We start from the raw sequence: 21,438 nt of genomic DNA, 5'->3' as shown, positions 1-21,438 counted from the left end.
GGCTAAAGAGAGGCACAAAATAAATAGAAAGAATCCAAACACCGTGAACAACAGTGAGGGAGGATTGTAGGGGAAATTACACGTTTAAACAGCTTATGCACAAAACAACAAAATCCCAGGTGTTCAAAGTTATTTTTGACAGTCTTGAATAGTTTTGGAAGTCATGTCTCTCTAATGATTATAATAGAGTTCTTTATATGTATGCCATAGAAACACCCGTGTCAAGATCGCTTTGTGTGTGTGTGTGTGTGTGTGTGTGTTGACACATTTCGATGTTCAAGAGCAAGAAAAAAAAAGCTAAGATTAGAGAAAGATTACACTTTAAAAGATTGCATTTTTTAAAATTATTCTATTTATTAAGGAAAAAACCTGTCCAAACCTGACTGGCCCTATTTAAAATAGTGATTGCCCACCTCGTTATCAACTGTGATTAAGCTCATTTGTTGAAAAGTTGAGTTCAAATTCACTTGCCATATCCAGGCCTGATTACTGCCAGACCTGCACAATCAAGAAATCACTTACATAGAACACGTCTGACAAAGTGAAAGAGGCTAAAAGATCTCAAATTGAATCATCACAATCACAATCTAAAGAAATTCAGGAACAGATGAGAAACAAAGTCACTGACATCTATCACTTTGGATGGGTTACAAAGCCATTTCCAAGGCTTTGAGACTCCAGTAAACCACTGGTGAGAGCCATTATCCACAAATGGAGATATCCTGGAACCTTCCCAGGAGTGGCCAGCATACCAAAATTACTCCAAGAGTGAATCAATGACCTGGGAGGTCACAAAAGAACTGAGAACAACATCTAAAAAAACTGCAGGGTTCACTTGGCACGAGTTAAGGACAGCCTCATGTTTCAAAAATTGGACAGGAACTGGGCAAAAGTGGCATCCATGGGAGAGCTACATAGTTAAAACCACTGCTGTAGAAAAAGAAGACCAAGGCTCGTCTTACATTCACCAAATAACATTACGGTGAACCCCGAGACTTTTGGTGAAATATTTTGTGAACTGACAAGACAAGAGTTGAACTTTTTGGAAGGTTTGAGTCCCAAAACCAACACAGCATTTCATAAAAACAACATCATACCAACAGTCAGACATGGTGGTGGTAGTATGACGATCTGGGGCTCCTTTGCTGCTTCAGGACCTGGACGACTTGCTCTAAATGATGTAACCATGAATTCTGCTCTCTATCAGAAAATCCTGAAGGAGAATGTCCAGGCATCAGTTAATGCCATGAAGCTCAAGCTGACTTGGTTTATACAGTTTGGATTTAAACAGCACAGCTAGGTTTGGCCAGTTCCTCTTCCCTGAAATGAAATAATCATTTTAATAACTACATCTGCAAACTGCATTTATCTTTAAAATCTAAATTTATTTGATGATCTGAAGCATGATGAAGCAAGTGTGATAAATACAAAGCATAAGACATCAGGAAGGGAACAAATACTTTTTTATGGTACTGCACTGTATTTGCCACTCTGGTGTTATCAGGTTCTACTGATAAATGCCCTGGAACTCTTAAATCTTCAGTTGTTTGTGAATGTAAATGAACACAGCCCATTTCTAAATGCAGGAGAAAGCCCAGCTTCCAATATCCCGCGCTGGGTGTCAGTAGAACAATGATTCATCTTCCACCACCATGTTGAAAGCAATTATCTAAACACAGTTTCACTCACGGGATGAGGAAGAGTGCACTTAGAGTATGTTATAGAATATGGGATTCAGAAAGGGTGGGTCATAGTGACGTGAGGTTTATTTAATTCTTGCAGCTGTTTTGTGTTTTTGTTTTAAGATCCAACATCAGTTTTTCATGTTAGAATTCACTCTTCTAAACCATGAATACATTTTTTTTAAAACTGTTTTATTTCTTCAACCAAATAAAAAAATCATCAGCTAACTGAAGTCTTATTGGAATCCCACTATTAATTACTGTTGTATGTAGAGCTGTATAAGTTACAACAGTCAGGGCAGGGATGAGTCATCTTTTATCACAGGTTGGAAACCTACTACACAATGATTCATGATTTTTTTTTACATATATGCAGGGCATACTGCAGATATTCTAAAGCACTGACAAAGCAGTCTGATACACTGAACATACTGAACTGTCAACTCTGTCAAAACTCAGCACAGGCGATATACACACTAGGGGGACTCTGCTTCTGCTCCCATCGCAGGACGACTTTATTCTCGCAAGCAACTTCAGACATGCATCAGCTGTAACATTCAGTTACTGCTGATCTCTGGAACTGTGGATGAGGGAGAGTTTATTATTGTGTTATTGCACATGACTAATCTGCATATGTGTGGATGGAAACATCGTGTTTTTCTTTCTCTTTTGTATTGTAAAGCACTTAGGTGAATAAAATGTGATCACTCACTGTACATAAACTAAAAAAAGAAAATCTCTTTGTAACTCTATAGTGTGTCTGACATACGTCAAATTCAGTTTCATTGCACACAGGCATTGTGTAATATTTCAGATGAAACCAGGTATATATATATATATAAATCAAAAAATGCAGTGGTAACTAAAGTTTTGACCTAAATCATAAATTGGGTATTTCCTAGCTGGTACAGTGCTGGCCTTTGAATGCCCATAGACATATAAAGTATAAACAGTTTTATATCAATGCCACACAGTTTACCCAGAGTTTGACAGACCCCAAACCCCTTCCAAGACTTTAGATCCATCTCCAGTTCCCTCTTACCTTCAGGTTATGCCAAGTCTGAACCTAATAGGAGCATTGATTCTGTTTTATGTTTAGCCAAGCAGGCCAGATAAAATCTGAAAGGGAAACTTTAGATTGCTTCCCAACTATTGACCCCACATGACTGCAATAACCATGCAAACATTATTTTTCACTGTATTAAATATGTACCATGTTGTGATAGCCGGTGAATTTATTGGAGCTTATGCTCCAAAATGCTACCCGGGCACTCTTTTGTTTGTTAGTTCGTTTTTTCTTTCTTTCTTTTTTTGAAGATGGATTAGAGGAAGTAAATATGATGGAAACAGTCTTAATACTCGGGATAACATCTAAGTGCAGAGGTTACGCAGAACCCATTATTCCTGAAAGAGAAGGGCATACGAATATTTTGAAATGGCACGACTAGGATACGTGTGTGTCAGACACGCACACCTAAAATCTGCAGCCTTTCTCATGCATGACTGGGCGAGTGAGAACGAGACCGAGTGAGGGAGAGAGGTTGTTTATCTAAGTTATGACAGATGACTGCAGGGAGGAGCTTTGTCCTGTGTGACCTCTGCTGGTGCTGCAGCAGGTCATATCTTACTAATGCAACACACTCACACGTGCAGTGATGAGCTCTTGTTATCGGTACATTCCTTAACATACTGACTCCCTGTTTCTTTGTGGCTTCAAGCCCACAAAAATCCAAGTGCAAAAACACACACATTTCTTTATACATGTATAAATGAATATGAATACGTTTCTGAATTTACATCTAATGAAACTGCAGTTAATGTAAATGGAGAACAAAAATAAACTAATCTTTGTTGCAGAACTCGGCTCCTGTATGACACACCAAGGAGTTCATCAGCTTATTCTGGCTATTCATCCCTCTTTTTCCTCTCATTTTCTCCACCCACTCTTCACGTTCTCTGCATGTCTCCCCCTGGGGTCTCTCTCTATATTTAGAAAATGACCTTGCAAGTTCTATACCTGTCTGTTGAAAGCAACCGGTTTTCACGATGAGATATGTCCTTACCTTCAGAGCAGAGTGCTCCAGTATTGATTCTAGATGTGGTTTCACTTTCTGTTGTTTTCTCCACCTTAGAAAACAAGAGAAAATCAATGATCTTGCTGATCTGGAGGGTGTGGTTTAGCAAAGAGAGGAGTATACAAATGGCATGTATTCTGTATTACTAGATATGTGCTGCTGAGTCTATAAGCAACATATTAAAAACATCACCTTTGCATGGAGGCTCTTGGTGGCCTGACACATCCACTGAACATTCATTTTCACTAAGGAATTTCTGAAACTGTGGGCAGCAGTTAAGTGCTCTCTGTCTGGACAGTTCAGCTAAATGAACAGTTAATGTATACAAACCATAGTCTGTCAGCCACAAGCATCAAGCACCAGTCTGCCTGTAGTCTGTCTGTGTATATTTGTATTGTATTACTAAGAGTTGTGGAAAAACAACTATTGGGAAAGACACCAGAGAAATGGTGGAAATTGTGTCAAGAAGAGCTTATATTTATGGATCAGAAGACACTAGATTAGGGAGGATGGAAAGAAAGTCATCGGGAAATGCAGAAATGAGGGGTGCAGAAAATGAAAACGAAGGGGAGGGATGGAAGAACAGAGGTGGAGAGGGCAGCAGATAAAGGTCACAGTGACAGTGATGAGTCATGCAGCAGAATGCAGGAGCGTCTTTGTGTCTTTGTGTTAAACTGTCAGCCTCTCTACCATTTGTCTCTTTGCTTTGGCAGTAAAAGATTGCAAATGAACATCTTGCTCTTGCTTAATCTAAATCTTCTTGCAGGCCCGCATGTGTCAGACTGTGTGTATATTTGTATTTCTAAGGTATTTTTTTCTTTGCATTTGTATACAGAACTGGACAGGGAGTCCTGTGTTCTCTGCTACGCCTGCGGCTGAAAACTGGTACTGATCAGCCAATCAGCAGTAAGAAATAATCTGATTTTAGTGGAAGCACTAGCAACAGCATCATCATCCTTAGCAACCATCCTTTCCTGCAGTGCCAAGACTGTGGCTCTGCAAGCAAACATGGAAATATCACACAACTGGGAGTCACTAGGGGAAAAAACAACAAGAGGCGTGTGTACTGTGTCACATGACCAGGGCATTAAAGGCTTTATTATACTTTATGTTAAGAAAGTCGTGAGTTTATTGTGAAAGTTCTTTTATGAAGAATTTTGAAGCTGAAATCAGTCGACACCTTCCTTTATAACATTATTGTGTTCACTCTAATCTCGACTCTGATTTTAAGACAAAATCTAATTATGATTAAAAATAATAATTAGCAGTTGGTACTGTTAGAAGATGTCAAGCAGCCAATAAATAAAAAATGGTTTAAAATTAACATAAGATTAAAAATTTAATCATCAACAAACTGATCTCGCCTCGGGTCTAAAGCATAAGCATATATTTTAGAGAATACCATTCAAATATACCAAAGGATGTGATGGGAACGATTAAAAAAAGCTTACCCATGTGTTGATAAGTGATGAGTCCTGGCATTCTGTGGACATAGAATTTTATTCTGTGGAGTTATTTGATTATATTTTTACAGCTTGGAACTTTCCGCTCATGTATTAAACTCATGCTGTTTCTCAAAAACAACAGACGAAAATTGAAAATTCAAATTATGAAAATCAAATGAAGTGAGAAAGATGATGTGTGAAGGCTGTATGGAGGGGATTTACTTGTAATGAGGGCTCTGTAGACTTTCCCTTAAAGAGTCTGGCTCACTGTTTACCTGCCTGGGCCTCAGCTTCTCTATTCCCGTCCCTGATAGCATTGGTTTGGGCCACAGTATGCAGCTGTTTCAGTTGCTTCATATTTATTAAGCGAGGAGCATTTTGCAGCTAATGATCCAGACTTTCCCCTAAAGTGTTAGTAGAAGCCAAAAAAAGACTAAAAAGGAAACAAATTATGGATTAAAATTTTCCCCAAAGTGCAGTGTCTCTTGTGATAATATTAACCTTAGAAAATTTGTTTAAATTTTGTGTCTACAACTTCTTTCCTCTGATCACAGGTGACCAGAAACATTCAAAGGGACATTCCATCATCTCCCTTCAAGATCTGTTGGCATTTTGATTGTAAAGGTTTTATACTATGTGTGTGCTGGGATGATGTTGGCTCACAATATTGAAATTGTTTCAACTTAAACTTGCTGTTCACATCAAGTCCCTGCATGGTGAAACCCAGTCTACACAGTGTACAATTCTAATAAACACACTGATACACAAAATTAGACTTTGCTAGCCTCTACCTTTCCCAGAAGCTCTGTGCACAGTTTACAGTAACACCAACAGCTCAAGAGATTAGCTCTGAAATACACCTGCAGAGGGCAGAACCCTCCCTTGTTACTATGGAGAGTTGTTGTGCATTAGCCCTATGGCTAGTGTGAGGTCTGATGACATCACTTTTGTGATCGACTGCCACATTGTGCCTTTCCCTATGTTTGATACTGAAGGAATAGACAAGCAAAAGAATGAAAACAGACACAAATAGACTGTGAGGGGGATTTGCTGCGCATGTAAGAGGGGACAACCAAAGATATAGTGGTTTGATTCTTTCAGCCACACTTTTGCCAAGAGAGATGGCAGAGTGGTTAGTGAACTAGCAGGCTCGCCGCAGCAATAAAGCACACTTTCTCATACACAGCATGACAGCATGATTGCTGTAAACCTTTGTTACAATGTTAATATTTACCTCTTCGCCTGGGAGATGACATGAAGTTTTCCACTGTGCTCCAGCTCAGTGCTCTTTAAGGTGCAACCAGACAAACCAGGGGGCATCCAAACGTCTGACGTAGAATTAAATTTAGGAATCACCAAATGTTTCTTTCTAAATCTGTCAGAGAGACGTCTCTTTTATTTTTAATATTGCCCTTCTAGTTCAATGATGGAGTACTCCGTCATAAGCTTCCTGTCTGGTGCTGCTGCTACAGAGAGCTCTCTTTGTTCTTTCTTCTGTTGTGTTAGTGTGTTTTCCTGTAACCAAAGGACTCTGGGCCAGCACTGTTTTTCACTATTAAAAGACTGTCACGTTGCAAGGCTCTTCACGGGAAACACTTGTTAAACAGTGGCACATCCTGTGTGCCAACAGCATTTATGCACACAGTAGAATCCAGAAAAACCCATGAAATGATTGAATATTGCAGTACTGAAGGATTAAACCATTTGATGTCATGTACTTAATTGCATTATATGTTGCACAGGTAAGGCAGTCACTAATTCTTTGCCCAGCTATAAAACATTTCATGTATTTTCATTCTATTAACTCTTAACTGCAAATTTAATAGGTTTCTTTTATTGAACAATTTAGAGTGAGAGAAAGGCAGAGGGATACTAAACACAGGTTGTTAGTCTCCCTTCTAGTTAACTTAAAAGTGGAAATGTACTTTGGAAATGTATTGAATCCAGACATCCCTCTGGACATAGCTGCAGGAAAGTTTTCTGAATCTTTTGAGAGTGTCTATATTTCTACCTAAAAGCAAGTTGAACAGACGAACAAAAAGTATAAAACTTGTTCACTGATTTATTGAGGAAAATGATCCAACATTATATATCAGTAAGTGGCACTAAAACTTTGCCTTGCAACTGTAAATGAGTGCTTTTTCCTTTACAATTTGGCTACTTTCAGACTCTCTCTACATGGGTCATGTTTAAGACAGCACAAAAATAACACAGAACAAACAAGCCGCCCCATGACAACATTTTGCCCTTCCCCATAAATCAAGAGTGCACTCTGGGAAGGAGAAAGCCGTCCAAAGGCATGTGTATGTGCTGCATGTGTTTGTGTCTGCATAAATGCCTTTGTATTTTCCTCCACGTACAGTATATGTCAATGGAATAGCAGCGACCAGCACATGTACATATGCGTTTGTCTCACATATTACAAATACACAACACATAGAACTAACAAAGGCAAATGACTAACAGTCGTTGAATTTGTATCACAGTTTTATAGCAGTAAATTGTGGATGGCCTTGGTTTTTGCCACTTCTGTCTTAATGTTGGTCAGCTGTTGTCCATGATGAACATCTCTTCCCAGAAAGGTGAATACAGAATGCAAAAATCTTTGTATATTCCAGTAACGCGAAAGTGCTTTGCAAAATTGCTGTCTTGTTTTCTGCATCTATCCTTTTGAATTTTATATAGAAAGCATGTGGTGAAAAAGTCCATTGCAGCTGAATTCTGTCACTGTCTCAACAACTTCTGATCCTGCGATGGTTCCATTCACAGTGCTTTAGCCTCAGCGCGGAAGCAGCTACAAAACTGGATGTTGAGTGTCCATTATAAGCTTTTCAAAACTGCATGTTGTTGCATTTTGGAATGAGCTGTGGTTCGCTGGAGGGGCGTGGCAGGGTGATTAATAGGCACAACTTGTTAATTCAGGTTCAAGGGCACCAGCATGAGCAAGAAGGCAGGGCGGGAAGAATTAATCCAGAGAGATTTCTGTCTCAATTGCTAACTTGGCCAATCTGGCCCAACAGGAAGACCGGAGTCGCATCGCCCCTGAATGGAAAAATAAGGTCACTGCAGGTTAATGGCTAATCTAAATGCCTTCAAAATGACTCAGCTTTTCTAAGTAATTAGCACCTGTATCAAATCAATTTAGTTTGTTTACCTAAATGGGAGGCAGTCTAACTGGTTTCGTTGGGGGTTCCAGGAGGTCTGAGCAGAGAAAGAGTTCACCTAAGAGAGAAAAAGACAAAATGGGGAAGGAAAAGCAAAACTATTAGAGTTTTGTGGTCTCTGCAAAAGCAAAGCTACTTCTCTTCCTTCTTTTGTCTCATTAACAGTCGGGCAAGAACTGTGTAACTCTGAATAACGACTTAGTGAGGAGAGCGTTAAGGACAGGAAATTAAAGTCTGACAGACATGATTGTAACTCTCAAGTGACCTGAGTCGACTTGAAATTAGCAGAAGTGAACAAAAATTGAAAGGATGAGTGCACTGCAGTGTGCAACGTCTCTAACAAGCTATCGTGTGGATTATTAGAGGCCCGGGAAATAAAGGCTTCCAGACTGGCCAATCCAGTTAGGTGAAAAACAAGTGGCTCCCATTTCTGCTTATTCACTTTCTGATCTATTAGTGTTTTCCTCTGCTAGAGATTTTATGTAACATGAGAAATGAGCAGGCTTTTAACTGATGATCAATATGGAGCTCACCACTGAAAAAATATAAAAATGCCAGGGATCAAATTGAAAACTTATAATCAATCAACGAAAAGGTTTAATCTGAGGCACCTCCCACTTTGCCTTTTAGGGTATCCTTCCAAATGAAGCTACCATGATTATCGCTAATCCCTAACTGGAAAGGTACACAAAAGATGTAATTTTGTGTAATCATTTAATTGTGTAGTCAATAGTTTAAGAATTATTATATTTCCCTTGTCCTGGCTTTCGGAAGTTTTATATCTGCCTCACTCTCGTCTCTGCTTTCAGTTAAGTGACCAGAGTCAGGGAGGACACTGGGCGTAAACAGACATAAATCTGGAGGATCATCAGTGCAACGGTATCAAAGATACGACTGTGTTACATGAAAACGCACGAGTATTTTAAGACTTTTAAGACCAAGCAAACAACAGAAAACCCCCATTACAGATTCCATTTCTTACTTTTTAAATAATTACAATGTATTCAGTTATTACAAGTACAAGTCTTCTTTTTTTTTATTTTGCTTTCTAATATCACATCCCCTTCATATCCATGAGAAATGACAAAGGTCACAAAGCAGGGCACCTGTTCAATTAGGAGATTACGGCCACCAGGGGGCAGCACAGTACACAACCTGTATGAGCACGCTGTCGGTGTTCTTAGACAGCGTCAGCCGAAGGTGAAAGACACCAGGATCACAAATCCTACACAAACACTGACGAGGGTCTAAACATTAAAACACATACATGCATGCATGGCATCACTACACTGTTCGATGAAGGACGAAAGCCAAAAACCTTCTTACAATATACCGTTACAATTACTATATAAAATGGATTTGTAGATAACTGACTGGCCTTTAACCTGAGTGCAGGTTAATTTGGCGTCAGTGCGTCTCGTGATGATAACTTGTTAGATTGAAATGACCTGCCTGAACTTTCCATTCAGTAAATTGTAAATTGTAAATCTCCAAACAACAAAAGCACGGGTCTTATGCTATGACTTACGCCAAAGTGATCGTTCAGAATGAGACGAGCACCACAGTGCTTAGAACTTACCAGTTGTTTTAGTGGGAGAACAGCAGCCTCTGCTGAACGCCGACAGTAGCGCACTCAGGGCAGCCAGACAATGTGCTCCCAGTCCATTCACAATTTCCTCACATGTCTCTTCTTCGGCCTCTCTTGACAGACAGCTTTGGAGCTATCTGTGTCGAGCCTGTGCTGTTTTGTTGGACTGTTGTAATTAACAACCTCCTTGGTGGGATTTGTTTTTGTGTCGTTGTTCTGGTCACTGGGGGAGCTTGCAGATTAGTGTTAGTGGGTGTGTTTGGGCGTCTATTTTTTATGCAGCGAAGCACGGTGCCCCAACATCCTTCTTACACACCGAAGACAACCCATTAAGATAAAAATCTTCAATATTGCTCCCAAGCAATCTGGGAGGTTACTGTGGAAACAAAGGTGCCATGGTAACGGTGACTGGGGGGGTTACCGAGGTAACGACCGTCGCCATGGAGACTGCATCACAGTGGGCTATATTCGAGGCATCCGAAAAGAGACACGCTCCATCTTTGATCACTGTTTGCGTGCGCAAAAAAAAAGCTCAGTGTTTCTTCGCTGCACGTGTGTCTTGCATCGATAATGAGAACTGGAGTCGGCTGGCCCCTGTGTTTACATGTCGCCGTTTAACCATTAAAATAGCCAACCAGGAGAATGCATACAAAGAAATTGTTGGGAATTCTTATATATATATTTTTTAAAGAGAATAGCATTTGGACTAGACTTTAACGCACAATAAAGGCATAGCACAAAACGGTCTAATTGAGATATTATATGCTGAACTGTGTTTTTCAGACGTCACATGTGTTTAAACACGCACACACAAACATATTTAAATGATTCTGGATATTATACATAGCCGATGATGGACGGATCACGACCCATAACGCATGTTAATACAATGTGAGTGCCCTTCAAGTATTATACATTTGTGCACATCTGTCACAGTTATACAGCTTCTATGTCTACCTGTTGTGAAACATATACTCACTATTGCCCGACTCACAACAGGTCACCCCCCCTCACTCAGAGAAGAATGTAGGCCTAAAACTTTATAAGGAGCTCTTCATCTTCTTACAAGCGCGAATGGAACCACACAGAATTATGAATTCATACCACTGAAATGAAAAATCCCGATTCTTTGAATGGGCAGCAAAGCAGCATCTCTGAACATACAGGTTTCGTTCTTTCGCTTCTTTTTTCTGTTTTATTTTTCTTCTTTCTTTCTGATCTACAGCTGCTTCCACACGCTGGTGCGCAACGGCAGAACCAGCTGTGTGTTGATTCGTCACCACGTCCTGTGTTCAATGTTATGGCTCTAAAATAATGGCTACACGTCGGTGAAAATCTTTTTGTTTATATTCACACAATTCTGCGAGTTGTTCTGAGCGGTAGTGGGGAAGTTGGGCTGCTGTTTGAACGTGCTGTTTATCCCGTGCTCTTCTATCACCATGTACTCGCTCTTGCTGAGTGAAGAAGAAGAGCGAGTCTTCCTCAGCTCCTCGGTGTCTGCTAAAGGCTGACAGCTGCCCACGTGCAAGTACTGTGCCTGCTCCTCGCCCTCCGTTTCTCTGTGGTAGAAATAATTAAAATTGGAGACGATGACAGGTACAGGCAGGGCAATAGTCAGCACGCCAGCAATTGCGCACAAAGACCCCACAATCTTTCCCCCAATTGTCACGGGGTGCATGTCTCCGTAGCCCACTGTGGTCATGGTGACAACAGCCCACCAGAATGCGTCCGGGATGCTGTTGAAACCCGATTCTGGGTCGTCTGCCTCAGCAAAGTAGACAGCACTGGAGAAGAGGATGACGCCGATGAATAAGAAGAAGATGAGCAGGCCCAGCTCACGCATACTGGCCTTTAGAGTCTGTCCTAAAATCTGAAGCCCCTTAGAGTGACGCGACAGTTTGAAGATACGGAACACCCGAACAAGCCTAATTACGCGCAGAATGGCTAAAGACATGGCCTGCTGTCCGTTCCCTTGTCTTTCTGCCAGCTCTGTGCCCAGTGTGATGAAATAGGGAACAATGGCCACAATGTCTATAATGTTCATAATATTTTTGGAGAACGTGGCCTTACTCGGGCATGCAAAGAAGCGCACTAGCAGCTCGAATGAGAACCAGATTATACACAACGTCTCCACGACAAAGAAGGGGTCCGAGAACGGGCTGATGAAATAGGGGAGTGTGCCATTTATCACAGGCGCAATGGTGATTGGATCCCTGTTCTCATCCCTGAACTCCGGCAATGTCTCTAAGCAGAAAATGACAATGGAGATGAGAATGACCAAGACTGAGACTATTGCGATTCCCCGGGCGGGACCAGAGCTCTCTGGGTACTCAAAAAGCAGCCACACCTGTCTTTGAAATTCATTCTCAGGCAACGGTCGCTCCTCCTCCTTTATGAAACCCTCATCCTCCCTGAACTTCTCCATAGCCTCCTCGCCCAGCTCGTAGAAGCGTATCTCCTCAGAAAAAATGTCAATGGGCACATTCACAGGTCTTCTTATGCGTCCGCCAGACTGGTAGTAATAGAGGATGGCATCAAAGCTGGGTCTGTTCCGATCGAAAAAGTATTCATTCCTGAGGGGATCAAAGTACCTCATCCTCTTCTTGGGGTCACCCAGCAGCGTCTCTGGAAATTGGGAGAGAGTCTTTAGCTGCGTTTCAAATCGTAACCCTGAGATGTTGATGACCACCCTCTCGCAGCATTCGTGATCCGGTTCATAACGGTCCAGAGAGTGGTGGCCCGGGAGAGCCGCTGACTCTTCTAGCATGTTGTCACAAGCCACAACAGTCATCACGTCGGCTTCTGTCTCGGTGTATCCGTGGTTCACCAGGTTGTCGCCCCGGGTTTTGGTTGCGCTTGGCGGGGGTGATTGAAGGAGGCTGAGGTGGTCGTCCATGCGCGGTTGAAGACGCATACAGGGGCGGCCGCCTCGCCCCCTCCGCGGACCCCGGTCAACCACAGCCGTCGCCACCACAGCCTTGTCTCCTCTACGTCTCTCTCACTTTCTTCTCTCGCTTCACTTTCAATCCCCACTGTTGCTCTTCCCGCCCACGAGGAAAGATCTGGGTTTATAAACAGCCCTTCCACCCGCCCACGACGCGCCAGCGCTGGGTAACTTCACCCTCCTCCTCCAATCGTTGGACGCTCCAATATACAGAAAAAGCAACAGACGGGCGTCACTCAGCACATCGTTTGGGCGTGCCCACCTTCTTCTACCCCTCTCCCCGTCTTCTAGACGCGCGCTGACACACACAGACTCTCACACACACACTTGGCGAGTACAAACAGTCTCCTTTTAAACAAGGTCATTGCCCATAGATGGGATATTTTCAAATAGGCTGCTCATGAATATGTCACAGCTTCATTTCCACTCGAAAGTATCATAAAAGATGCACCAGCACCAGAAATAAATTAGGGTGTGTCCTGGTAAAGTATTGCACCTAATTCTGCAGGCGATAATATTATTTAAATTAGGCTCAAGGAAAATGGTTAACGATTGATATCCCGTCTGAAATCTGAAAGATAATTAATGCCGAGTCCCAATGGTACGTGTTAAAGTGATGATCAGCGAGCGCGGGGATGAGAAAGAGAGGAGGTAGTTCAGTCAGGTCGATGTGTGATGAATACATAACAGCAGCAGCATAAAATTAAATTAAATGTTTGGTGAAAAGCTTAAAAAGAAGCAAGTGCCGAAGAAATCATTATTAATAAGACATTAAGAGACACGCAGATCCTACCCCTCGTACCTCAGCTCATATGATACAAGGTCAGGTGACCTTAATAATGATGAATGTCAAAAGGGCAGGTACGGTAGACAGCACTGTCCTGGGATAGGTCTGGTTATATATTGTCAAAAAGCAATCTGAAATGTGACTTTTCCCCCCACTGCTCTCACTAATGTAGCAATAAAACTGACCACATATGGGAAACTTCTAGTAAGGGGATGTGTGTGACTGACAGGCAAGCTCATATGTTATCATTATCCAGTATGGCAGGAAAACGACAAGCAAATAGAAATTATAACACTTTTTATTGCTTCAGACAGTGTTGTATAATTTCAGTGTACAGTGTAGTTTCCAGATGTCACTTGAATGGTTGCTGTCCGAGGTACTGAAAGGGGGGGATGACTATTCAAACTATTCATTTATATTATTGTGTGTTTGTTTTTAACTCAAGTATGTCTGAGGCAGAACTTTAAACACAAGTTTAAACCCACTCTTTGCTTGAATCAGCACTTGCATCAAACAGTCCTCTGACACAGCCGCTAAAACTGATCATGAATTACTCAAAGACTCAGTGCAGCTTCTCTTATCTATTTCTTCATGTTGTCATTTTGAACTACGTTGAGATAAACATTTACGTTGGCTTCATTTGTTAATGTTTAACATTTAAAGGGGTACAGCCTACTATTGAGTCAGATATGTCAACCTTCACGTTACCACGCAAACACACCGTTATAAGTACCTTTAAATGCTAAACTAAACCGATAAATTAACTAAATAAACAACAAAGGTTTCATTTGGGCCACTGTATAGCACTCACCTCAAATAAAGTGACTACACCCAAAATACCTTACAGATAATTTCACTACAAGAGCTTTGAAAGACACAAAATGACCATAAAATAACTGTCATATCTATCAAAGCAAAAAAGTCTCAGAAGTAAATGAACCAATATTGACTTCATGTTTCTTCTGACGTGCAGAAAACATTCAATCCCAGGTTATCAGATATTCTGCTGTATCAACTTACTTAGCCCAGATTTTTTTCTTTGGCGCACACTCGTTTTCATTTCTTAGTGAGGACATCTAATTGACATATTGCTTTCCCTAGCCACTTACCCTAACCCTAACCATCAAAAATAAATACCTAACCCTAACCCTCAGCCTAATTCTGAGCTTAAAAAATGCCTTCAAAATCGTGGGGACAGGCATTTTGTCCCCATAAGTGAATGTTGGGCCCCACAAGTATAGTGCCACATCAGTTTTTTGGTCCTCACAAAGATGTCTAAACATGTACACACACACACACTCAGTGAAAAACATTAAGAAATTGTAGATTTTCCAAGCAGTTTCACAGCAGGGCAACGTGATGATGCGGTGGTTATCACTTTCATCTCATGGCTCGGGTGATTCTCTTTTGGATTTGCAGACTTTCCCTCTGCCTCTCCCTGTACTCCTGCTTCCTTTCACATTCCATACCTTGGCTCTCATTCAGTGGAGTAGATATGAGAGTTTCCAAAGCTTGCCCGAGCTAAATAAACTCAGAAAGCTTCAAAAACACATTTTGCCCTTCATTATTTGGAGATTTGTCAAGCTGCTTTTTGCTGTCCATTTTTAAATAAGGGTAATGAAGATGGATGTCCACTTAGGTTACACGTGGCCTGCTTATATATTTATAGCTGTTACCAAATATTTGCTTGACCATCTATAAGGTGCAGGTACAGCAGAGAAAGGCTTGGGATTGGAGAGAATTTCACTTTGTCATTGAAAAGATCAAAGACCGTGAAAAGGTTACAAGAAATGAGGACAGTCCCTGAAGGGGAGGACATTGTGCTGTTTCACACTTCTACAAAGAGCTGCTCTGGATTTGGGGATAAATGCAGAAATAAGAGAACACTTGTGCAAACATCACTGTGCACGTATGTGCCTGTATACTTGTGTACGTGCGTCTTTGTTGTGTGGGTGTGGGTGGGTGTTGGTGGATGTGAGCTGAAAATAAAATTAGATGAACGCATGAAAGAATGAAAGCTGCCTGCTTTAGCAAACTGTATCTGAGAACAGAAGAAACACCAGATACACATAGTGTCATTAAGATTTTAAGAGCTCTCTTTTAACACCTTGGGAATGCTAAAGCTCTTTTTGTGCCCTCACTCCCTGAACATCTTAGCCTCAGACAACATTTCAACAAGTGGAAGGAAGAAAGAAACCAAAGGGAGGAAAGAGACCTAATTGTAAGCTATGCAACTGTGAAAGATGGTAGTGCTTGGTGCTCATGAACACCTGCTTCCTCCAGATTAAATAAAATGAGCATTAGATATGTGGACTAATCTGAAATTCCCCCATCAACAATCTGCAGAAACACCCACCCAGATCCTCACACACTATTTGCACTGAACGTTTCTGGAAGCATAGAGTATTTTTACATCCATTTACATAACACTTATTTGAAACAGACCTACCTTAAATATAATGACTAATCATATAGTAAAACCAACCAATGGTGTCTTTTATTACCACTCTGAGGGCCTAAGTGGATTTCAAATACTGTTAAACTTGCAGAGACTAACCTTTCCATAGAAGAAGTGAGTTACCAGGGAGAGAGATAGAGAGCACGGCAGTAAAACCTGATGCTCATAACATCCCCTCCCTTCTCTCAGAGGCAGAAACCTTCAGCTTTCAGGTTCCTCTTCTGTGGAACCAGCTCTCAGTTTGGATCGGGGAGACAAACCCCGCTCTACTCTTAAGATTAAGTTTAAACTTTCCTTTTTGACAAAGCATACACTTATAGGGCCGGATCAGGTGACCCTGAATCCTCCCGTAGTTACTTTGCAATAGGCTTAGGCTGCCTGGGGATTCCCATGATGCACTGAGTGCTTCTTATTCACTTTGTGCTCATACACGACTCTGCATTTAATCATTAGGTATCATTCATCTTTGGCTCTCTTCCACAGTCATGGATGGCTGGCCCTCACTGGCCTTAGCTCAGTCGGAGGTTTCTACCTGTTAAAAGGGAGTTTTTTTTCATCTGATTGTTTTCTCTGTATTATAGTAAAGTCTTTACCTTCGATGTAAGGCACCTTGAGGTGACTGATTTGTGATTATATAAATAAAACTGAATATATTTTAGACCTATACATTAGAAGAGGAAATTACTGTGACAGACATTTTTCTTAGTGTAGATATTTAATCAATTAAACATTTAAAGTTAATAAATTTAAAGTTAATAAATTAAGGAAAAAACAAATTTTTGAGATTAAGCTGCCTAACAACTGATAGCTCCTTGAGTCAGGTGACATGTATTTATTTTTATGCAATTATAGTCCAATAAATACATTATAATGAACCATAACGTATTTCTGACTGGGGCCATTGCTTCACTATAAATACAACGACGTCTGTTTTGTTGATTATATTCTTAAAGTTAAAAGTAATATTTTTAATAGAAGAATGTTTCGGCATGGTAGTATACACGTAGTAAAGGATCTGACTGCTGAACAGAAGTTGTTGTTTTTATTTATTTTTCATTATTATTTTCTAGAAGCCCAACTCTGTGGTTATAAATGTAAATTGACTGATTTAATATAAGCAGTACAGACAGGGGGTTTCTGCAAATGTTAAATGTTATATTTGGTAAATGTTATATTTTGACACGTCTGTGTATGCATGACAATAACTGAAATGTGTTTAATGAGCGTAATGCAAACCTATTAGATAGGATGTAGACTCTGTCTTCTTATTGAGGCCACATTGAAGCTGTCTTGTATTAAAAAGGCCAGTCAGTCCACAGAGAAAAAGCTCAGGGACCGCCGAAGGGCTTTCTAATGTGGTTTCCACTCCCCATGTTAAATATAGGACCACCCCAACTCCCTTATCAACCTACGAAATTAGGCTACCTTGCGAATTGCACTTGAATTCTTCGAACTGGACTGAAAGGCGAGGAAACAAGAGCAAAGAGCAAGCGAGAGAGAACTGGGTCGGTTTGCATGAAGAACAGGTTTGCTGGTTACATTTGAGTAATTGCTCTATTTGGTTCTTCTACAAGGGATGCATAGCAGCCACCTTTCATGCAGCTTCTGGGGAAAATAGTGAATTTAATATTTTACTTAAAATTAAATAAAAAACTGTGACACATCTCATATCCGGCAAGCCATCCCAAGATTTTCATCTCTGATCTCATAATCATGATCTCATCTTGTGGTTTCTCTTATCCTCAGGAAATGTTTTTATTTGCCTGATTACCACCAATAACACCAGTGCCATTGTTGCTGCAGCGTTATCTCCCTGGAACTGTAGAAAAAGTTTGGTTTTTAGATATAAATGTCAGGAGAGGCCTTAGTTAGTCAAGCTACGCAGGATTTATGTACAAATTATACATTTTTATGACCTTTACTATTTTTCTCTTGTAAACATTTTTCAGATTACTACATTTTTAAATCAGCCATGAATATCCTAATTAAAGCAACCATTGTCTTGAGCCTGAGTGTTTTTAACCCTTTGAATCTACTAGTATCTATATTATAAATGAGAAACAGATTCTGTGGACTCCGCTTTTACAAGCAGTGCCTTCCCGTTACTCACCCAGTGACATGTCCACCACAATCCCACATCCTTTTCCTATACACATGCACATAAACTGTAAAAGCACTTCGGGGCACTGTAAATAGATGTTTACTAATGAAGAGGAGGCCCATATGGAAAAAGAACTTTTTATGTGTGCACTAATTAATCAACTGTCCATATTTGCATAACGACAGATATCGGGGCTGAAGTGCAGCTGCACATGACAAAGACCAAGAGGAGGTCGACAGGAGGAGAAACGACGAGGCCAGGGCCATCTGTAGAACAAAGGCTGACTGGAAAGGAGCCACATCAGGTCCTGCTGTAACCCCAGCAACGGAGAGAGGGATGTGGGGGGAAAGGGTAGGTACAGAGGGAGGAACACAGCTGAATCTCGGCTGGCTGTGACACTTTGTGTTTTTTTAAACCTGATGATTGCCTTCTCTCAGCACGCAGAAACAAAGAGATAAACAAACATGGGCATTGGGATAAAGGATGGATGTGGACTACCACACATGACTGCACTCAGTTTTTAAAAAAGGAAAGGGAAACACACGCATTTAAACACACTTTGGTTCTATCTGAAAACTGACTTTCCTGCTAAATGAATCTGCTTTTTTTGAGAGTTCAAACATGACTGGAGCATCATAAATATGAAGATGTAGCGGCAGGCGATATGTATGCATAATAGATGCAGTCCTACCAGAGCATATCAGCTGTACCACTAAGAGAGAAGGGGTTCTTCACACATCAGCCGTCAGTCCTATTTCGACACAAAATGAGGACAGAAAATGACAAAAAAAACTTTGTAGGAAAAAGTACAGCAAGAATGAAGTTTAAACTAAACCGAGGGCTCTGGTGTGTTACCCATTTAAAGCTCAAGAGATCACACAGGACTTTGATGAATTATAAAACCTTGTAATTATCTATTAATTAGTGTTTGTCTTTTTGTAGTACTGTTTTGTAGGAAGGTTCAGAGGAGGTTGGAGATTGTTACCATCATGGGCTCATCCGGTCAGGATGAGAATGAACAGTCAGAAATCACTTGCAGGGTTTTTTGTTTTATTGAATAATGAGCAAAAGGAAAGACACACATGGACTGCTAAAGAAATAAAGTGTGATTTAAGTAACTCAGTAACTCAAAATAATACATGAAGGAGACTCAACCAGAAACTCGCCTCAGCTGCCGCCCCATGTGGGACTGAAGAAAGAGGGAGCTGTAGGTGAGTGCAGTCCTTATATAACCAGTGACAGGTGAGTGCAATTAAGGGAAAGAACCACACCCAATAAAAGGTGAGGAAAAGAAACAAGGTGAAGTGAATGTGCTGAAAGGTGAGCCTTTACAACAAGTATTCAAGCCATGGTTAGGAAACACGTTTTTGTTAGCCTGGCTCTTAAGAATAGATAAACAGTTGATCCATAATTGTAACATGTGCCATTTATTTCATATATTAATCCATGAAACGTAAACCGGGACACATATTCTGTTCTGCCGGTCAGCTGTGGTAGCAAAGACCGTGTTGACAGCAGTCCGAGGACTAACAAGGAAAAAATGTAAGAAATGTGAGAAATGTGAGAGCCTTACGTCACTCCCGCCCTCTATACTCCCACCCTCCTCCTCATCCACATGTTGACACTTCTTACATTAAACTTTTCACATCATCTGTGTCCATGTCACATGCCTGTCTCTTCTCAGATATAATCTGCTATCATCTCCTCCACTTTCAGCTTCATTGTTTCCCCACTACAGTCTGGATGTGGTACATTTTTGCATTCTCTTTGATTTCACGTTTTACAATATTTTGCGTTTACCAAGCCAGTTATTTGTATTATTTTCATTTACTGGTTCTGGTTTTTATACTTTCTTTTATATTTTATATTTCAGATATATACTTGTGGCCACTTGTGTTTACACTTTATCTCTGTTTAACATATTCCTCTCTGTGCTGAGGTCTGGCTCTTTCTTTCCACTGCTCAGGAAAGCCACAGTGTCCCTACTTGGTCCAGATGGTGTCTGGTACATACAGTGAAACATGCTTGTGCATCCAGAGAAACCTGCTGTCTTCCACTTTACAGAGTAAAGGCCCTCTGTCAGCCACCACATGAAATATTTTTTAGACAAATTAATAAAACATTGCTTGAAAATATTTTGATTATCAACAGTGGATTTTGTCTTTGCGAGTGAAGTCGAGTGCATTTACAATGTACAGTCGTCTGGTTATGTGTTAAAACAGAAAAATGCATATTTATTTAAGAAATTTACTTTACCCTTTACCCAGTAAGAGAAATCTAGGGTTAGCACTGTGAAGAGCAACTGAAACTGAAAGTTATGTCACATCAAAAGATCGAACATACTGCAAGACGGAGCATCATACAGGGCTAACATTTGCTTTTCAATAAAAGTACTTTATTTATTAATTTTTTTATTGTTTTGGCGGTACTGCTACTTAACTGAATGTCACATACAGCTATGTAGCAGTATCTACATTAACACATGGACCAGTCAGACTCTAATGGTAAATTAAAATGATAAATGGGGACAAAGCAGTATTTATCTGAACAAACCATGCAGACCATCTGATGGATGGCTCTGCTAACCTCCAAGACCCCACACTGTCTCCATCAATATCTTCCGTCAGAATATATTGATCTTCTTCAGCTGCTTCCCACTGATCTGAATTCCTGTGCTATTTCTGAGAAGAAACATGGATAAAATCCACTGTACCGTGTTATTGGGATTAATAGATTACTCTGTGCGTCTACTTCTTTCAGATCCACTAATTTGGAGCAACCCCTGGTAGAATGGACGGGTTCTGTGCGTGCTCTTAAACAAGTAAATTGTAGATAACTTGCAGAACTGTCCACTCCCATCAGTCTATTTTTTATTGTGGTCTTACAATAGCTTTCCCATCCATCCATTTTCTACTTCCTGTCAAGGGAGCAGCAGTCTGAGCAGAAAAGACCAGACTTCCTTCATTAACTATCAACCATCTCTTCCAGGGGCAGACCGAGTTGTTCTCTCCCCCAGGGAGTCCTGGGTCTGCCCAGGGGCTTCCTCCCGCTAGGACATGCCCAAAATACCTCACCTAGGAGGCATCCATGAGGCATCCTAGTCAGATGCCTAAACCACCTCAACTGGCCACTTAAGGCCAATTAAGCACTGCTGCTGACCTGCACAAAACTCAAAATCTAAAAAATCTATAATG

At 40.8% G+C, this 21,438-nt stretch overlaps 1 protein-coding gene across 1 annotated transcript; it reads right to left on the bottom strand.

Annotated features, from left to right (window-relative positions):
* Window positions 1-8,220: 8,220 nt before the first annotated feature.
* LOC146363695 (potassium voltage-gated channel subfamily A member 3) lies at window positions 8,221-13,158 on the bottom strand. The gene is made up of 3 exons (XM_084916556.1): window positions 9,946-13,158; window positions 8,357-8,424; window positions 8,221-8,244 (listed from the first exon to the last, which is right to left on the bottom strand). Exon 1 carries the CDS (start codon window positions 12,866-12,868, stop codon window positions 11,273-11,275), a length of 1,596 nt encoding a protein of 531 aa, XP_084772682.1. The 5' UTR covers window positions 12,869-13,158; the 3' UTR covers window positions 8,221-8,244; window positions 8,357-8,424; window positions 9,946-11,272.
* Between the last annotated feature and the right edge of the window lie 8,280 nt (window positions 13,159-21,438).

Source organism: Perissodus microlepis, chromosome 20 (assembly GCF_051167445.1).
Source record: "Perissodus microlepis isolate ML-2025 ecotype Zambia chromosome 20, ASM5116744v1, whole genome shotgun sequence".
In the NCBI taxonomy this organism is placed as follows: domain Eukaryota; kingdom Metazoa; phylum Chordata; class Actinopteri; order Cichliformes; family Cichlidae; genus Perissodus; species Perissodus microlepis.
This window is presented reverse-complemented; position numbering and strand designations above follow the sequence as displayed.